General features: G+C 33.3%; 3 protein-coding genes across 3 annotated transcripts; 2 read left to right on the forward strand and 1 right to left on the reverse strand.

Moving 5' to 3' along the window:
- Nucleotides 1–3,253: 3,253 nt before the first annotated feature.
- On the forward strand, nt 3,254–6,985 carry LOTGIDRAFT_166584 (hypothetical protein; the record flags this gene model as incomplete). Its single annotated transcript, XM_009063654.1, has 1 exon — nt 3,254–6,985. The coding sequence occupies one exon, from the start codon at nt 3,254–3,256 to the stop codon at nt 6,983–6,985; it is 3,732 nt and encodes a 1,243-aa protein (XP_009061902.1).
- Nucleotides 6,986–11,653: 4,668 nt separating this feature from the next.
- Nucleotides 11,654–15,297, forward strand: LOTGIDRAFT_166585 (hypothetical protein; the record flags this gene model as incomplete). Its single annotated transcript, XM_009063655.1, has 5 exons — nt 11,654–11,894; nt 12,565–12,708; nt 14,098–14,214; nt 14,392–14,529; nt 14,954–15,297. 5 exons carry the CDS (start codon nt 11,654–11,656, stop codon nt 15,295–15,297), a joined length of 984 nt encoding a protein of 327 aa, XP_009061903.1.
- Nucleotides 15,298–17,106: 1,809 nt separating this feature from the next.
- Nucleotides 17,107–19,725, reverse strand: LOTGIDRAFT_127889 (hypothetical protein; the record flags this gene model as incomplete). The annotated part of the gene is made up of 5 exons (XM_009063656.1): nt 17,107–17,345; nt 17,572–17,707; nt 18,067–18,231; nt 18,785–18,952; nt 19,558–19,725. Coding segments are annotated over 5 exons (876 nt in total), but the record flags the coding sequence as incomplete, so codon positions are not given.
- Between the last annotated feature and the right edge of the window lie 36 nt (nt 19,726–19,761).

Genomic DNA, 19,761 nt, shown 5'->3' on the forward strand with positions numbered 1-19,761 from the left:
AACGAGAATACCAAAAAACTATTACAGAACTACTTGGAGATACGAAAACTTATAGGAGACTACGTAAAAACCCAAAGACAGGTAAGACAAGAAGCTAAATCAACTTGAATCCAGTAACAAAATAACTTAAATTCAAACTGAGATAGATCAAGCCGCCATCACGTCCATCATACGCCAAAGCAACGATTAAAATTCATAAAAATCCAATTGGCTACTCATCTGCTCTTGGGACTCAGATATTCCAACTGGTTTGATAGATAGCTATTTTGCTCAATAATGTATCCATCTCTATTAATAAATGTTTCAACAATAACTGTAGTTGTTTATTTAATCTTCATTTATCTTTAATTAATCTAGTTTTGTGTCATGATTTCCAATCAGCATTACTTAAAGAATCATCATGCTCTGTGTTGTGTTTAAATGGTTTATGATGTAAAGTACTAATAGTAACAAACCACTTTTATCTCTTGCGTCTACTGTTTTCTTATTAATAAAGTGAATTTATAAATATAGTTTACCCACACTTTATCATCATCTGTCTGAGGACGACGGGGGAAACACGTCGAAACGTTGCATAAAACTTTAACCAGTGATTGTTCCATAAAACTGTGCCTATCTATAGGTTTTCATTAATCCCATGACTATAAATTCCATGCACGCTATCATTTTTTATGGATGTAAAGCGGGTCAATTAGACTAGCACGGCAACTATCTTTGTCGGTTCTTGTCATGTCAAAAAATCACGCCTTGTCCAATATCACAATCAAGCTATTTTGATGTGGATATAGCTAAACGCACCACTGCCACTCGACAATGCACAGACCCATTGATCCAGCTCTGTTGTGTTATCCAGATCGGAAACTCTTGCATAGACTCTTACATCAACAGATTGTCACTTGTTGACGCTATTGCAGTGGTTGATATGATATCTATTCATATCTGTTAAGTATAAAAGGAAAAATTTCAAATCTCAAAAGGCAAATGAAGGAAATCTTATGTATAAGTGAGGCAAGTGCACTTAGCTGATGAGATGATACTCGTCTTTGTTTCTTTGTTATGATCTTTCAAATGAGGATATGAACGTGCTGACTAAGACTACATGTATATTCATTTACGTCAGAAACTGTCCATTTTAAGCATATACTTCAATATATAAAAGGAAATATTGAGTAAATGAGCAGCTGACCTATTTTTTTTTTTTTGCGCAAACCATTTGCGCATACCATGACGGTTAGTTTGCTTAGATGGAAATAAGCAAAATTAGATAATCTAATCGCTCCAAGTGGGAATTTAATGCATGCAGTTTTCATGGTATGAAAAACCATGCTTTGATGCTTTGCTGGGATGCAAATAATCAAAATTAGATATGTAACAGTTTCATGGTATGCAAAGAATGACGTGCTTATTTTCATGGTTTGAAATAATCAAATTTTTGAAGTACTGGTTTGGAAACAATTATTATTATTATTATTAAGACACTTATAGAGCGCCATTTTTCACAATATGTGCTCAGATGCACTGTACAATACAATTCATAAAATATCAACATATTGGTAAAATTGGCAAATAAGTATAAAAATATAAATGAATAAACGTAAAAAATATGTATAAATATAAGGAATAAAACAATCTATAAATTAAAAGCTTTCTTAAATAAAAACGTCTTGAGAAGAGACTTAAAAGTTACTTAAGAAGTGCAGCATCTAATGTTAAAAGGTATAACATTCCAAAGTTTAGGGGCCTGGACGGTAAAAGAGCTCTCACCGAAAGTTAAAAGTCTGGCTGATTTATGTACAAGTAAAAAGTTATCAGAAGATGAGCGGAGAGTGCGGCTTGGTGTATACATTTCTAATAGTGAAGATAAATAGTGAGGTGCAATATCGTTTATACATTTAAAAGTTAAAAGGACGATCTTGAATTGGATGCTAAAAATAATAGGTGAAGGTCGATTAAATTGGTGTAATGTGGTCGTGATATTTTTTGCCAGTGATGAGTCGTGCTGCTGCATTTTGAACTTTCTGTAGCTTGTTGGTTATGCGCAGAGGGGTATCGATTAATAATGAATTACAGTTGTCTAAACGGGAGGTGATCAATGCTTGTACTAGAGTTTTAAAAGAGGAAGAGGGAATATAATATTCCATCCCATGCATTCCAACATTTTTTTTATGGTTTGGAAAATTTCATTATTTCCATCCAATCAGTTTAAGTAGTATATTTGTTTTCAAATAAGCAATTTGGACGATTTCCTGGTTTGGAAACCATGATTTTTCTTATTTTGATTGTTTGATAAACAATCATTATCCATGAAGTTATAATGTTTTATTAGATGAATAAAATGCAATAGTAGCGATTCATTGTTTGAAACAATGACTGGTTTGCATACAATGAAAATGATCAAAATAATCTTGAATGCACAAAATCATTTATTTCCATATGATCTGCTTATTTCAAACAATTTTGTCAAATAATTTAATTCCCACATGGCGCCTCATAATTCTAAGTATTTGGACAAATGTCGTAGTCTGCTTTTGGAAAAGCATGGTATAAATCTTTACTATAAAGACACTGTGGTATTCTTCAGTCTGGAGAAAGTATAGTGCTAACTAGAATAACAACTTTGTATAATTAATGACAATAGTAAATTAATTGTTAAATAATTAAATATATCGAGACTACTAATCAATAACTTATCTGTAATTAACGTTACAACCTGACTACAGGTGAGATATATATATCTTCGTCAGTCAGTTTTTTCAGATCTTAACTTTGAGTTCTGGAGTTTTGGAGATTTTGAAAGGTATGACATTTGCAAATGTCTTTGAGACTTCCACGCCCCAAACATCTTATCTACTTAACCATAGCTTACCTGGTCATTATTATGGACACAACATCATTTTACATGAATTTCAGGTTTTCTAATCATGAAATTTCCATTTTCACAACGTGTTGTTTGATGTAGTTTTTCTCACTTGATTAAGATATTAGTCGTTAATTTGCACAATTATTAAGCTTCAAATTGCAAATTGTCGCTTGACTTTAGTTAATCAATAGGGCAATACATTATTCAAGGGAAGATGTGGAGAATTATGTATAAGAAGTATATATACTTTATAATTTTTTAATGAATTGTACAATATAACCAGCAAATCAAGTATTGTTCCGACAGTTTTCTTATGCTCTTAGTACAATGTGTTCAAACAAGAATCTTCATATATTTTGATTTAGATATAATAAAAAATAAGAAATATTTAAAATGGATATTGTGAATCAAAAGAAGGTGCTTCCCAAAGAAGAAAAATTGACGCAGGTTGAAGAATTGGTGAAACTTCAGATATCTAGAGTTGAAAAAATTCTGGCGTCATCTTTGACCAGAACTGCTGCTTTGATCGAGAGGCAACTGAAAAACGCTACAGAAGAGGACGAGGAGAGAAGGAAGAATCTTGAGAAAAAAAATATCATCTCAAATACTATCGAGACATTTGAGAAAGGCAAATCAATCAAAATAAAACACGATGATGATACAAATAAAGATCATAGTGAACAGGAAAATAAACCTGAGGTGACATTGAATCCAGTGAACACACAGAAGAGCTCCAAAACGTTTAAATCCGTTGGTACCAATACAGACGGAAGAATCGATCATTTTCAAGTTTTAGAAGATAAACCTGCCCTTGGCCAACAGCTTGTGATATCCGACTCCACTGCTGATCGTAAACGACAGCTGTTTGCTGAACGAAAGGTTTACAAACATGTCACTGGACCTATCTGCACAATCAGAATATCTGATAATCATCCTACAGAACGTACTAGTTCTTACATAGATGAATCGTCCGAAAAAATGCGGATAGTTGTAAAGACCTCAAATCGTGGATTAAGTGGAAGAGACGTGATGATTGTCAGTGACGCTCTACAGAAAAACAACATGGAGTTCCGTAACCGGGACAGTGTACATTCGGATAAAGAATCAACGGTTGCGTCTAATGAACAACAAGTAAATGGTGAGGAGAAATTGACTTTAGAATTGGACGTTTCCGAATTTCAGACAAATTCTCAAATTAAAGAGTATGTGCCTCAAATCGCGTCTAGTTTTCATGTGAGGGAGTCAAACATTGATAAAACCTCATTGAAGATGCAAATTAATGCGGATGTTATAGAATCTGACTTTTCTGAATCTTGTAGCACTACGTCTAAGCGCACCACTTCAAAAGATGTATCCGGTGGAAAAATATTGATAGAAAATATGAGAGAAAAACAGCACAAACGAAAGGCGAGAAAAACTAATTGTTGTTCGGAAACTGAAAGTGAAACGTCTTTTTCGTCCAAGTACAATGACTTTCCATTAAAATTTACAAAGGGCGCACCAGATACAAATGATATTGACCTTTCCGGGATGATAAATAGACATACACGGAAGAAAATGTTTGACCACGATGAAAGGAGTGTAAGTGAGGAAGATACTGAATTGTTGAGACGCTCGGCACCAGAGCTACCCAATACCCGGAAAGCAAGATGTAAGAGATATTTCGAGAAGAAATGTGTTTCATATCCGATTGCATCTAGTCACTCTCATTCGAGTCGTGGACACTATAATGGCCAGTCCAATAGAGGAGTTGATTGTGAAAGTATCAACCCGCAACACCTTCTTTCTGAAAATAACAAGAAATCCATTTTTAAACAACAACCAAAGTCTCCAAACAAGACAGCATCAATTTGTAGTGACAATACGAGTTGTGGGGTGTCTGGAAATTTATCTGAAGCGTCTGTTGAATTTAAAAAACTTGAAAATGAGACCAATGAAATAACTAGTAATATTGTATGTGATCGATTAGTTGGCGATAGCAAGGCAAGAACGTATTCCCTTCTTGATTCAACAGATGACATGCCCGCAAACGCAGATGGAACTTATTCAAATGGGAATAAACAGTATCACGATCCCCACGGAGATGTGACTTTACTGCAAGGGGTTGGCACCAGAAAGGCAAATTGTGTTTCGAACAATGTAGAAAAAGAATCAAATCTCCAGTTCAAAGAAAACGAATCTGATCACACTGACGCCAATGGAAATGAAAAACTGGAATCTATCACACAATCTAGAGAACTGAATTCAGATACTGAATCAATACAAAAAGATACAACTTTTTACAACCGTGAACAATTACTCAGTGCTACTGACATTAGTGGTAGTAATAATAGCTCAAACTTTGAAACATGTTTAGAAAATACTCCCAATACGGTACAGACTGGTCGAAAATCCGAATCCACGCCGGAAATCTCCGACAAATTTGGCGAGAAAACCCTTCAGTCCGCGCAAACCCAACTTGACGATAGTAGCAGTGCTGCGAGGTCGTTTGAAGATAAATATCACACAGTTTTGGGCACATTGGAGAAACATCTCAAAGTTTCAAAAGCATCGAAAGATTCCCATGACACTCACTCTGATGAACTTAGTCCGAACATGAAATTCAGCAAAGGTGAGCGAAGTCGTTCAAAAAGCGTATCTCTTGAACACCTTGTCAGTAGCGGCGAGACATTGCAAAATGGACCATTATCTGATCCAATCATGTCAAAACCAAAAGGAAGACACCGTGCCCGATTATCTTCCGAATCTCATAAACAAGTTGCTGTACGCGAAGATTCAATTTGTGAAACACGCTCTGTAACAGAAGAAACTTCGAAATGTGTTGATGTGATATCTGTTTCTAAATCGGAATCTAGTTTGAAGGTAGACGATTCAACCAGTGGGCGCTTAGACTCGTCAATTCACAACCATAGCATTGAGAAAGAGGACGAAAGAGCATCCAGTCTGAACGACACCAATTTAACCGTAGATATAACGCCTAAACTTGAAAATAACCATAATACGAAGCCACTAGATTTAACTATAGATGATAGCTCGGTCAGTGCACCTGAAGAGTCTTCCGCATCAGTACAAAAAAACAATGTCGTAAAAGGAAGTTGCAATAACATTGATGATAACATTGTGGGTGAATATTCCAATGGGCTTGATTTGACTGATACTGAAGGATTAGACTCTTCATTTTATGAACGGAGTGCATCGCGAAGGATTGAAATCAAGACTGCAAACGAGTCCTCGTCTATTGATAGTGATGTGAGTTTTGTTGCAGAGAGTTCTGTTAGTTCTTTAGAAGTATTTTTACCAGCTAATGACAAGGAAAATACTCAACACGGCAACATAAGTGACAGCTCTGTGAATGTTCCCTTGTCTTTGGAGTACTTCACCGATATCGTAACTCCGGTCACCTCTCTTAGAAACGTGATTGACGAATGGTCTGAACCAATAAGAAAACCGTTTAAATTAAAACAAAAATCTAAACGTCTTAATCGTAAAAAGGTCATCACTGATGTCTATGTTAACATTAGCGGAAACAATCGAAAGCAACCACAGTCAGTACGTCGTACATCAACTCCATGTATTGTTCCCAGAGGTTTTTCTGTTACATCGAGCATTGACGAGAGTGATCGTGTCGAAGGCGAGTCAGAACTAAGCACAAGCGTGATTCAATATTCATCTATTCACGAACTATCAAATACCGGAAATGACAATACTTCAAAAATATCTGTAGAAAAATCGTATTCAATGAATGATAATGAACTGACTAGTCCGAAATCTAATCAAGATCTTACATCACTCCCCTATGGTACAGACGATCATGATGATTCCATTCTCAGTAATACGTCCTCGCTTGTTGCTTATCAACGACAACCAAATGCAACTACTGTAACCAACGACCCAGTTTCAAAAAACACTAATTCATTTCTATGTGATGAACTTGAAGATGAAGCCACTACTACAGAAGATGTAGCGAGTAGTATTTTACCGGAGGACGTTGATGACACCACAGATGTAGATGAACGACTTCAGATGGACGAAACTGATTTCAGTGACATAACAGACGTTCTAGGAACATCTACTGAAACTTTTACTAAAATAGAAAATCTAAATTACAAACCTAACATAAATTAACACAAACATAATAGCTGATTAAATAAAGATTCATTTGCTGTAAAAATTTGTTCGATCGATACAAAATATTGTTGTTTTTTGTATAGTTTATTGCTTAATTAATATAATCCAAATGTCGTTTAAAGTAATCAAATATTTATATTTCCACTCTCACTGTATTTGTCACAGTGAACCCTTTGACAAGAAATGCATTCAAATTTGCGTAAACTGCAGTGGGTCACGTGGTCACATTACTGAGCAATATGGCTGCTGTTGAGGCCTTATTTTTGTAACGGCAATCTTTTTGGAAATATAATTTATCAATCGGAAACTTCATGAAAAGAATACATTAGACAGTGGTAATATAAGCAATGAACGATGGACCCACTGCAATTACGGTGATATGAATACATTGGTCAAGGTGCCAAATTTATCATGACTGCCTTCGGCAGCTCATTCAATTTGGCACCTTGCCCAATGTATTCATATCGAAATTATTTTTTCAAATTAGAAATTATTTTTTCAAATTAGAAATTATTTTTTCAAATTAGAAATTCAATTTTCAAATTAGAAATTCAAATTTCAAATTAGAAATTCAAATTTACAAAATTATGTCGTATTTGAGCTTCCGTAGATAAAGGCATAATTCTTGAAAGATTTTGGCCAAATTAAGTAAGTGAACTTCATGTAAACATTTGATAAATACGGAATCTCAAATACGACATGTTTTTGTATTTTTGAATTTCTAATTTGAAAAAAAAATTCAAAATTTTTTCAAATTCGAAATTATTTTTTCAAATTCGAAATTATTTTTTCAAATTTGAAATTATTTTTTCAAATTAAAAATTCAAATTTCAAATTAGAAATTCAAATTTCAAATTAGAAATTCAAATTTCAAATTAGAAATTCAAATTTACAAAATTATGTCGTATTTGAGCTTCCGTAGATAAAGGCATAATTCTTGAAAGATTTTGGCCAAATTAAGTGAACTTCATGTAAACATTTGATAAATACGGAATCTCAAATACGACATGTTTTTGTATTTTTGAATTTCTAATTTGAAAAAAAAATTCAAAATTTTTTCAAATTCGAAATTATTTTTTCAAATTCGAAATTATTTTTTCAAATTTGAAATTATTTTTTCAAATTAAAAATTCAAATTTCAAATTAGAAATTCAAATTTCAAATTAGAAATTCAAATTTCAAATTAGAAATTCAAATTTCAAATTAGAAATTCAAATTTCAAATTAGAAATTCAAATTTCAAATTAGAAATTCAAATTTCAAATTAGAAATTCAAATTTCAAATTAGAAATTCAAATTTACAAAATTATGTCGTATTTGAGCTTCCGTAGATAAAGGCATAATTCTTGAAAGATTTTGGCCAAATTAAGTGAACTTCATGTAAACATTTGATAAATGCGGAATCTCAAATACGACATGTTTTTGTATTTTTGAATTTCTAATTTGAAAAAAAAATTCAAAATTTTTTCAAATTCGAAATTATTTTTTCAAATTCGAAATTATTTTTTCAAATTTGAAATTATTTTTTCAAATTTGAAATTATTTTTTCAAATTAGAAATTCAAATTTCAAATGAGAAATTCAAATTTCAAATTAGAAATTCAAATTTACAAAATTATGTCGTATTTGAGCTTCCGTAGATAAAAGGCATAATTCTTGAAAGATTTTGGCCAAATTAAGTGAACTTCATGTAAACATTTGATAAATACGGAATCTCAAATACGACATGTTTTTGTATTTTTGAATTTCTAATTTGAAAAAAAAATTCAAAATTTTTTCAAATTCGAAATTATTTTTTCAAATTCGAAATTATTTTTTCAAATTTGAAATTATTTTTTCAAATTTAAAATTCAAATTTCAAATTAGAAATTCAAATTTCAAATTAGAAATTCAAATTTCAAATTAGAAATTCAAATTTCAAATTAGAAATTCAAATTTACAAAATTATGTCGTATTTGAGCTTCCGTACATAATTCTTGAAAGATTTTGGCCAAATTAAGTGAACATGCTTATTACCACTAAAGAATCAATAGTACAAAAATTAGGATAATATTTGATCTGAATTATTTAATCGTTAACAAAGGGGCACAAATGAAAACCTAATAGAACAATACTTGTTGTTCTTATTGTCACTCAGCACAATTCCAATGCCCATGGGAATATCTTAAAAGAATTAAAGAAAATTGATCATGATGATATAATGAGACTAGTGTAATATTGTCAACTATTAGTTTAATTTATACTCCAAAGATAATATTAAAGGTGTTAAATTTAATCTCTTATTTGACGCACAAACTTTCTCTTTTCTGGCTGCTCCGTGGTTGACATTTTTAGATAGCTGGTATAAACCATAAACCAGGTTTGTTTCGGGTTATTTGGAGGCTGATTTAGATTGAAACGGAGAAATTACATGCGTTTCTCTTTTTACAAATAGATTCTTTTTGAAAACAAAATCTTCTTTGTTCAGTTTCAAATGAAGATGAAATTATAATCTATAATACTTGCACAAGCTGGCTCTTAGTTTTCTAGAAAGGAATCATTTGTAATTCTGTTTCTTCTGTTTCTTTTGGAAATATTCAACATCAGAAAGAAAGGACAGGAAAAAACACACAGAGAATATTTCAACATGAATATTTGCAATTAAATGAATTGCTTCAAAGTGAAACTTTTGTTAGCTAGAGTAACATGTGCTTGAGAAGTTTTATTGTAGATTTGAGAAATTATGCTTGATTTGTAACACTGACTCATATTCCCTGAAGCTTTATACCTAATGAGTGTCACATTCCTCTGGGATCCCGTGCCTATTCATCTATGAACAATTGTAAGTCAATAGTAAACCTTACGATAAGAGAAGTTATTTTGTGTGCACCATATGAAATATACAGATCGTGTATTGTCTATGTTTAGAGTTGAATATACAGCGCACCTGTCACCAGTGATAATTGGAATTTAGAACTTTATTAAATATTAATAAATTGTAACGGTATTTTAGTTCTGTTCTATATATCGGATGACTTGACACTGTTTTATCACATACAAGGATAAGAGACACAGAAAACTTAATGGGGAAAAAACTACTGTATTTTGGGGGGACTTTGATGGTGGATCTGAACTGTAGGATATAGCTAGAAGATTGTTTGAGAAAATCTCAGATTGTGGGTAAAAAGCAGACGATTGTATCTTTGAAGTGAAGTTTGTATTCTGTCGATTTTTATCAAAGGTAGGTGGCACAGAACATTGTGATTCTATACAAACGTCAGTTCTATCTATTGGGTTTACACTCAGCGTTTGAATTTCAGCTTTTTTATGATTAATTTTTTACTTTACGACTTAGTTGAGTGCGTAGAAAATGCAACAGGACATGTTGACCTGAATAAAATACCTACTATCACTCTAGATTGTTTATGGTTTCAATTTCTAAACGTTCGCGTATTTCATTTTCATCTTATATACCTATATATTTATCTAAATTGTTTATGTCAATGCTCGTTATTATGCTGGTGGTATTGTATATTTTGTAGTCAATGCCTTTTTTCAGTATTAACCTCATATTTCAAAGTTCCAATTGTTTAAAATAGAATGTAGGGCCTACACTCCTATCAGGGTAGTATAAGGCTTTAATATACATAATATTTCAAAACATTACGCAAACTGTCACTTTCATAATAGACTATTACGTATCCTGTAAATATTTGATAATTATTGAATGACAGTTAATGATATTGTCTTTCAGTTTTATGCAGTTTTGCAGCATTCAGTCAACCGAGATCCACAATTAGGATCTCTAGAGTAACAAGATCGTCATTAATGTAGTTTATTCATTCTGATTGCTAACTGTTCTCTTGTTTCCTTAAACAAAACTGACAAAGAGATCAATTTTTCAGTTTAAGATTCTACTATTGCTTTAAACCATCCAGATGGAAATGTTACTATTTATAGATTGAGAGTTTTCCCAAGGGGTATCAGCACAATTCAAAATTTAAAAGTAGAAGTGTTTCCCATGTGAACAAAGAAATTAAAATCGATGTATAGAGTTTCGGTTGAAAGACTTTTTTATTATCAGAAAGAAAAAATATTGTATCTACATAATATAATGGATTATATTAAAACACTTTTTGGGTGTCATAAAACATATTATTTGTATTTTTTTTCTGATGAGCAAGATTGTCATAAGGTGAACATAAATTCGAGAACTCGGGTTGTCGATGGACGTAAGGGTATGGGGAGGTAGAAATTGTTCTAGTTTAGTATAGCAATGTAGAAAAGACTAACACTGTTATAAACAATATTTCCATTAGGTTGAGACAACACATGGTGATGTTTAGTCAACCATGGTGATATAATAGTTATATTGAAATATTTAATATACTTCTCATGTTACAACCATTAAATTTATAGATTGAGTTATAATTTCCTCAATATTCAGATCTAAAAATTACATTTATCTTCGGTTCTGCCCTTATGACATCAGAACGGTTGCTCATAATCTTTTAGGTAAGTCAGTCATCTGAACTTCAAAATCTAGGTATAATGATCTGTGAATCAATCAATTTTATTTTAATTTTTGTTGTAAACTGGTTTAGGAATTTTGGAATAAATGAGCTGCATAAGGTGGACATGGTTTTGTAATAGATAGAGATAATTCATTTTGTGACCAATCTGGAAAAATGGGGTTAAGTGTTATCCGCATCTGCGACTACAGTACCATTATATTTTCGGGAAATATACTCGTGTTGTTGATGGTTGCCTTGGCAACGGATTACTGGGAATATAATGGTTATGATTTTGGAACTTTAATGGAAGTTTTGCCTAAAATGCACGACGTTGAAATTTATGTACCACGTGACACAAGAACCTACATAGAGATTGTATATATTCAAGATCAAACCGTTTTAAATCAAACCAACGGTAAGTTATATTTTGTTTAATCACATAATGGTAATAACCATCGCCTCTTAATCATGTCGGAAACTTTAAACCACAAACGTCGGATTGAAAATTGGAATGGTGCAAATTGATTTTATCAGTGTCCCCGATACACATAAAAAAGTTCAGAAAACAATCCTTTTAATATATAGATACCGAGTTTCCCCTATAGCAGCTTAACCTGTTATAATGGAACCGAGACAAAAACACGTCACGTCAAAGCAGGTAATCAACAAGCTTGCACGAACCCATTTTATGTTTTGTTTTGTATAAATGAAAACACGTATGAAACTCGGGAATAATATAAGAATATGGACATACACTCTCGTATGATAATGGACGTTTTGTTAGAATTGACTGTCTCATACGAAGCTATATGGATGAAATGACCTCGTGGTCGCATCTACTTATTGATAGGTGTGTGGTATCTTCTTAACTTTGAAATCATACATTTTGATTTTCGTACTATTTTTAGCCGGTTAACTTTGTAAAGTTTTGTGGGGAATTTTTAAGCCGCGTATTTTCCAGAAAAGATAGATAAAATAATATTTTCACTAAAACTGAAAATTGGTGTTGCCTCCCTTGAAGTTTGTCCATTATGTTACATCCATTGATCTTACAGTAATACCCTCATGTAAATTTCTCATTGTAGAACTATATGATGTGTATTATCAACCACCAACATTTGCTCGAGTGGATTACCAACCTCAGAGTGATGGTCGGATAAAAAAAATTACCAGAATCTATGTATTTTATCAGTATAGTAATTTATTTATAGATTGCAACGATTTAGAAGGTAAGATATAGTTTACTTATTCAACATGGATGTGAAGAACGTACTTTTATACTCCTCTCAGAACAGGGTCTTGCAATTTAAGCATCAAAGTCTGCACCAATGCCTGTATCTACGCTTCTATGGAACATTGTTGCAAACAGAATCATCACGAGAATGAAGTTTACATGACTTATAATGTGTATTCTATCCAAAAGACTCAAAGTCTTGCTCATGTGCATGCTACCTGCATATTTCTATCAAGCAAAACTTATGACACTAAATGAATCTCCTTCCTGATATTCGGGATCAGGACAACGTGACACGGGATGAATAAATTGGTACAGCTAATATACCGACCACAGTGGTCACCTTGGTAGAAAGATAGCTTGCCAAGCAAGGTAATATACGCCCACTGGCAGCTTTGATTTTCAATAAAAAATATTTAGCGGTACAGTTACAATCAGTATGAAATATTCAATCTTCAGTCATACACTTCTTTTGAACTCTTTAGGGCGATACTGAATAATATTAAGTATGAGTTATTGCCCTTGTTCTTGAAAAGGGAGCGAAATATTCAATCTTCAGGGCGGTACTGAACTATAAAACCAAGTTTTTTCCAAATCCGGCAAGAATCATGTCTTTTATTGTTTAAGAACAAAAATTTGAAAGCGTTATCAAAAACGAGATCAATAACTCCTATGAAACATATTTCGATTTTTTTGATTTTCAATAGGGTTCATCCATGGGTGATAATAAACAATTTCATCGAGTTTCGTCAAAATCTGTCAAGAATTGAGCATTTTAGAATGTTTATGAGCCCAAAATTTAACACGTTCTCAAGAACGTTGGCAATAACTGATACTAAATATTTTTCGATTTTTCTGATTTTCGATAGGGTTCATCTTTGGCTGATAACGAACACTCACTCTATTTTCGATAGTGTAAATCATAATTTAATCAACTCACAGTTTCGTCAAAATTCGTCAAGAATTGTGCCTTCTAGAGTGTTCTCAAGAACAGGGGCAATAACTCATACTCAATATTTTTCGATTCTTCTGATTTTCAATAAGGCTCATCCTTGAGTGATTACGAATACTTACACCAAGTTTCGTCAAAATCCAAAACAAGAATTGTGTCTTGTAGAGTGTTTACGAGAAATTGTGGACGGACGGACGGACGTATCAGTATTGCCCTAAAGAGTTCAAAAGAAGTCTATGACTGAAGGTTGAATATTTCATACTGGTGATTGTTACTGTCCTGCTAAATATTTTTATTCAAATTCAAAGATGCAAGTAGGCGTATATTACCTTGCCTGGCAAGCTATCATATAATGATATGTCATGTTTGCTTTTTTTTGAATAATGTGACCGACAACTGAAGTGATTTAGGTTATAATATTTCATCTTGTAGATGGTGTAAGAATACGAATGGGTTTGAGAGAAGTCCAAAATCATAAATGCATAAATTTTATTTTTATGCCTTCGAATGACTATAGATCCCAGTATGATGATGCAATAACAGTTTTACGTAAGTTGAATTAAGTATATTTCATGATAGATCCTGGAATATCAAAATAATTAAAAAAAATTATTCTGTTAGTATATAGGTGACCAAATATTCTACCTTTAGATGTTTAGGTTATCAATAGTGATATTTATAGTAGATGTAGTACATAATCATAGAAATGTTATTTTCTCTTTCCAGGAATAGAACGAGCAGCCTTTTCGTTTGGTTTATTTAGCATAATTAGTATGATTACATCACTAATAACTGGTTCTATTGGCTCGTTGTCAAGGAGACTAAATATGGTGACTGCTGCTTCTTCCTTATCATTAGCTTCCGGTAGGTTGATATCCATTTATGACTTTTTCTTTCTTGATATTGTTCATGAACACAGGCTGAAAACCTATATAAGCCCTATTGAATAATATACATATGTCCTCATTATATTCCCAATGTTACCACAATAGGGATTGTTAACAAAATATGGATTTTTACCAAATTAGACATGCGTATTATTGTCGAGATTGTTACCATAAATCGTGGTTGCTAGCTAAAAACGGATTGTTCATATAATTGAGAATGTAACCAAACAGTACAATGGGTATTGTAAATATAGAAGTTGTTACAAAAGTAGGGACAGGTAGTGTTACCACTACATGAAGACCCATTAATCATTCAATGGATTATAACAAGGTGAACTGTATTATGAATATTTATAATTTTTTCGTTTTCTTCACTATCATTAAAAAATTTTGCTTTGCAGGTATGTGTTTGATCGTAGCCATCGCATTATTCAATGGCAAGAGTCATCTACAACAAAGATGGCCACTATTGCCTGATTTATACATTCCATTTAAAGAAGAACTTATGAAAAGTAGAGACCATACTTATGGTTGGTCATTTGTGTTAGCCTGGATTTGTGTGGCCTTAAATTTTACAGCCTCATTTGTCTGGCTATACAAGTCTCAATATATGATAGATCCTCTTGAGCCATCGAGACGTATGGATGAAGACGTGAGCCGTACCCGAAGGAAATCTTCAGGAGGAAAAATGTACATTTCTTTTCCACACACAGTGGAGGAAGGAGAGACTTTCTGTGACTTATAGATGAATACAAATTATGCTTATTTCCACTATTAGTGAGTCATAGGCTAACTTGAAAGATCAAAATTATCATGCTTGTGACATAGGTGTCTTTTTAAGACCAATTTTTAGAGTCTTCCAAGGAGTACCTTCCTAAAAGATTCTTGAACGTCAAAAAAAACATACGCATTGTAACTTTTTACTGAATTTTCGATAGAATTCTATTATTTCTTGACTACTGCCAGCTGAAGTCAGCACGATATGGAGACTAGCTCAACAAAGATATGATTACTGTTTTATATACAAATAAAAATTCAACTGTATCACAGTTTATTGCAAAAATCACAATTATAAAGAAAAAAACATAATGAAGCTTTTTAAATCAATGATGTACAATAATTCGAAAGTATAAAAAAGAATGACATGCAGAAAATTATAAAAGGCCTACACAATTCAGCTGTAAAGCTATAAACAATATATTAAGGTGAAACGTTTATAATATTCAATTAATCGTCGAATTTCAGAATAGAGAAATCAATATGGATTTCGGTGATGTGATTGATCGCCATTGAAGTTCACTTGCGGAATTTGAAAATCAAAATTGTAATCAAGAATTTTTCAAAATATAATTCCCCGTTGTTCTGCTTAATAAATATGTGAGCGGCAAATTTTTAAAATTTCATCATCTCTGCTTCTTTTATGTTAATGTATGATTTAAACTTGTAGTTGGGCAGTTCGGTGATTTGGTTTTGATACAAAGATAGTGTGCAACATGTAAGATAGTGGACCACAGCCATATACACCCACCATGGCATGCGGATGGTATATATTCAAGATTTTGGGACAACGGCAATAACTCTGCTTCTAACGGTCGAAAATAGCTCAAATTCGAACTTCATCTTCGTTGTATGAATATGTCTACAAATACCTAATTTCATTTGATTCCATCAAAAAATCCAGTTTTTAGAGCGTTTACAAGCAAATGTTGACTTACGGACCGACGGACGGACCGACGGGCCGACGGACGGACAGGGGTGCCGACAATATACGTCCACATAGAGAGATATGGGCGTATAAAAATCATTCCTTAAACTTTATGATACGAGCTACATAGTGGTCACCTTCACAGGCCTTCTATCAATTTTATTTTGTAATGACGTTTCGAGATTTAAGTGCATTATTAGCTTTAGCAAATGGAAATTGGAGGGAATACTCGTAAGTATTAAAATTTTAATGGAGATGAAGGTCCATATAGGTCCCCTTTATAGCCAAATTCTTTAAAATGAGCTTCTATATATCAACACAAATGTTCATATGAATATGTAAAACAATTGGAAAATATAAATAGTCTCGGATCTGTTAGGACACAAAGACTGTAAATGATTCTGGAGATCTAATTTTCATATTCTTATATGAATTTAATTTTTTCTGAACACTGTATTTCGTGGTCATAACGATCATTTAACTTCACACCAAATACACTGAAATCGCGCAAATAAAGAGCAAACGACAACTTAACACAATTCCTTTTTCATTTTGCCAATTGGCGAATTAGAATATAGACATAACTTTTCGGTCTGTTTTTTCTGCATTTTTTCTCTTTTTGTGATTTTAGATATACAGAGTAACCCACACGAAGAAATACAAAATATTTAGAGCTGTATTTTAATCGCAATTGTCTCTAAAAGGACATTTTCACGAATCAAGAACATTTCTGTAATGATAAATTAATTAACATGGTTAGTCTTTCAAATACTCCAACCAGGATTCCATACTTTACAACAGCTTCAACAACCTAGGATGGATAATCAACGTCTGTTATGATTAGTGACTTTATGAACGACGTCTATTTTTTCTTCTTGTTAATCTTGAACGGAATCTTCTTCGACGTTTGGACTGTCGTCTGGCTTTGGCAAATCTTCGCAATGCAGCTATCCTCCGGTATGCGGCACCAGCTAGTTTACTACACGATTTGCAACATATTTTCTTAAAACCACCAAATATACATTTTTTAGCATTTGCAGTTCGGCAGAAACTATACTTATCCTTTTCACAGCGTGGTCGTCTTAGAGCTGTAATAGATCACAGTTATGTATAACAATGACAGCAAAATGACGATAAAAAGCAGCCTTTCCGCGGATTTCATTTTTGACTTTGACTCATCGGCCCAAAGCGTTCAAAAAGTGAGTCAAACGAAAATTACTCAACAACATATATATGTCTTTGGATTGGATAGTATATAAAATTATATCTGCCTTTGGATTAAGAGAAACCACTTTATCCTGATAATGTACTTACGCTTGCATTTGCCTTTATTGCAGAATTTAGTAGCAGATGGTGGATCATTGGAACAAAGATGGTCATCAGTTTCATCTTCTTCATCTCCACAATAAACTACTCTCTTCTCAATACCAGTTCCACACGTTTTAGAACACTAGGGATGCAAATAATAATTCAGTATGCTGACTCAAAATCCCCCAACACCTTCGCGCCTGACTTAATAACCAGAATCAGAACACGAACTTGGTTTACCTCAATGTTAAAGACATGACTCTTTTCTAAACCGGAAACGCTTGATGTTCCGATGTAAACAAAGTAAACCGAAAGTATGGTCTTGAACTATTTTCAGTAGTTTGCATCCCGTTTTAAAGCACAGGCTATGCTTTCACTATGTAAATTGATAAAAAAAAATTGAAAGGGAGTAATTCAAAATATTGCAATGTGCAAGATGAACTGAAAAGTTATTTAACTGATCAATCTGATGATCCAAAGTATATATTCATTTAACTTCACCTCTTGCCATTCACCAACTGTCCATTCCACGGGACAATCTCTAAGAAAGCATGGCTGAGTGTCGCTGGGTCTTATTTCTTCATTACAAAGATAGTCATCATAATCTTCTTCAACTCCACAGAATACATCTCTATACCTCATACCTTCTCCACATGATTGTGAACACTGTAACAGTTAAAAATGTTAATAGTTTCACCATATACATAGTTGACTATTCCAAAATGAATACATGTCACAGCTACAATATATCATATATATTATACAAGAGTTGGGTTCCGATAATCAACACGGATAACTGAAATTGGCAAAGATAACTTACATCCGTCCAGTCTCCAGTCGACCACTCCAGTGGGCATTCGGCGAGAAAACAACCTCTAACACTGCCCGGTCTATAATTTTTCACACACAGATGATCATCAAAATCTTCATTTTCTACCCCACAATATATTGACCTTGTCTCAATCCCCCCACCACATGTCACCGAACACTGAAAAGTTTTAAAGTTTCAAGTATTACATTTTCCATAAACATGTATGATGGATGAGTATACGGATCTATATTTAGTGATTAGTAACTTTCAATTCCACGACGCTCTCTCATGTCTATCTTGCCTTGCTTTAATATAATCTAAAGTTTTGGTTGCTAATTTCTGCAATGGTATTTTGCCATAAGCTATTGCGTCGTTACCTACGATTCTGAATCAACAACGTATTCCTACCTCTTGCCATTCACCAACTGTCCATTCCAGAGGACAATCACCAAGAAAACATGGTTTGGTGTCGCTGGGTTTATATTCCTCAACACAGCGATAATCGTCATAATCTTCTTCTTCAACCCCACAGAAGACATTCCTGTATCTTAAACCTTCTCCACATGACTGAGAGCACTAAAATAATGGTTTTATATAGTATTATCCTCTTAATAATTCAAATATTGGTAGCCAGAACAATAAATGGCACAAAAAGAATCACAGTGTGAACACATTGGACCAAAGTTAGCATTCCGCCCACAAAACATACGCTAAATCGATCCTCCCAAATAATCAATTTGAACTTAATCAGTTTTATGCAATACTTACATCTGTCCAATCTCCAGTAGACCATTCCAGTGGGCATTCAGCGAGAAAACAATCTCTAACATTACTGGGTGTATCATCCCCAATACACAGATGATCATCAAAATCATCTTCCTCCCCACAATATACTGCCCTGGTCTCAACGCCTTCACCACATGTCTCCGAACACTAAAATAAATTAAATTAATGAAAAAATTTGAATGTCCTGAAATATTTCGGTTATATAACTTATGCAGAATATCCACTTGTATAAAGATAGCTAAATAGAGTGTCATAAGGACTGTCTGGGATTTCTCTATAATTGTACTCTCTGATAACTCTGTAAGGAAGCACCAGGTTATTGTAGTGTTAGTTCTTTGAGATTGTAAAAATTTGCATGAATCGAAAAGATTATTACAGAATGAGGTTTAGCCTACCGGGGACCAATCACCAACTGACCATTCCAGTGGACATTCATGCTTATAACAATCTCTAACCGCATCTGGCGCTTCTTGCTCCTGACACAAGAGGTCATCAGATGGGTCATCTTTCTCACCACAGTAAACATCCCTAGTTTCTTCACCGTCTCCACAGGTCACAGAACACTAGAATGAGAAGGTATTGTAAAGAGGCATTTACTG

This window comes from Lottia gigantea (genome assembly GCF_000327385.1).
Source record: "Lottia gigantea unplaced genomic scaffold LOTGIsca_59, whole genome shotgun sequence".
Taxonomy (NCBI): Eukaryota; Metazoa; Mollusca; class Gastropoda; family Lottiidae; genus Lottia; species Lottia gigantea.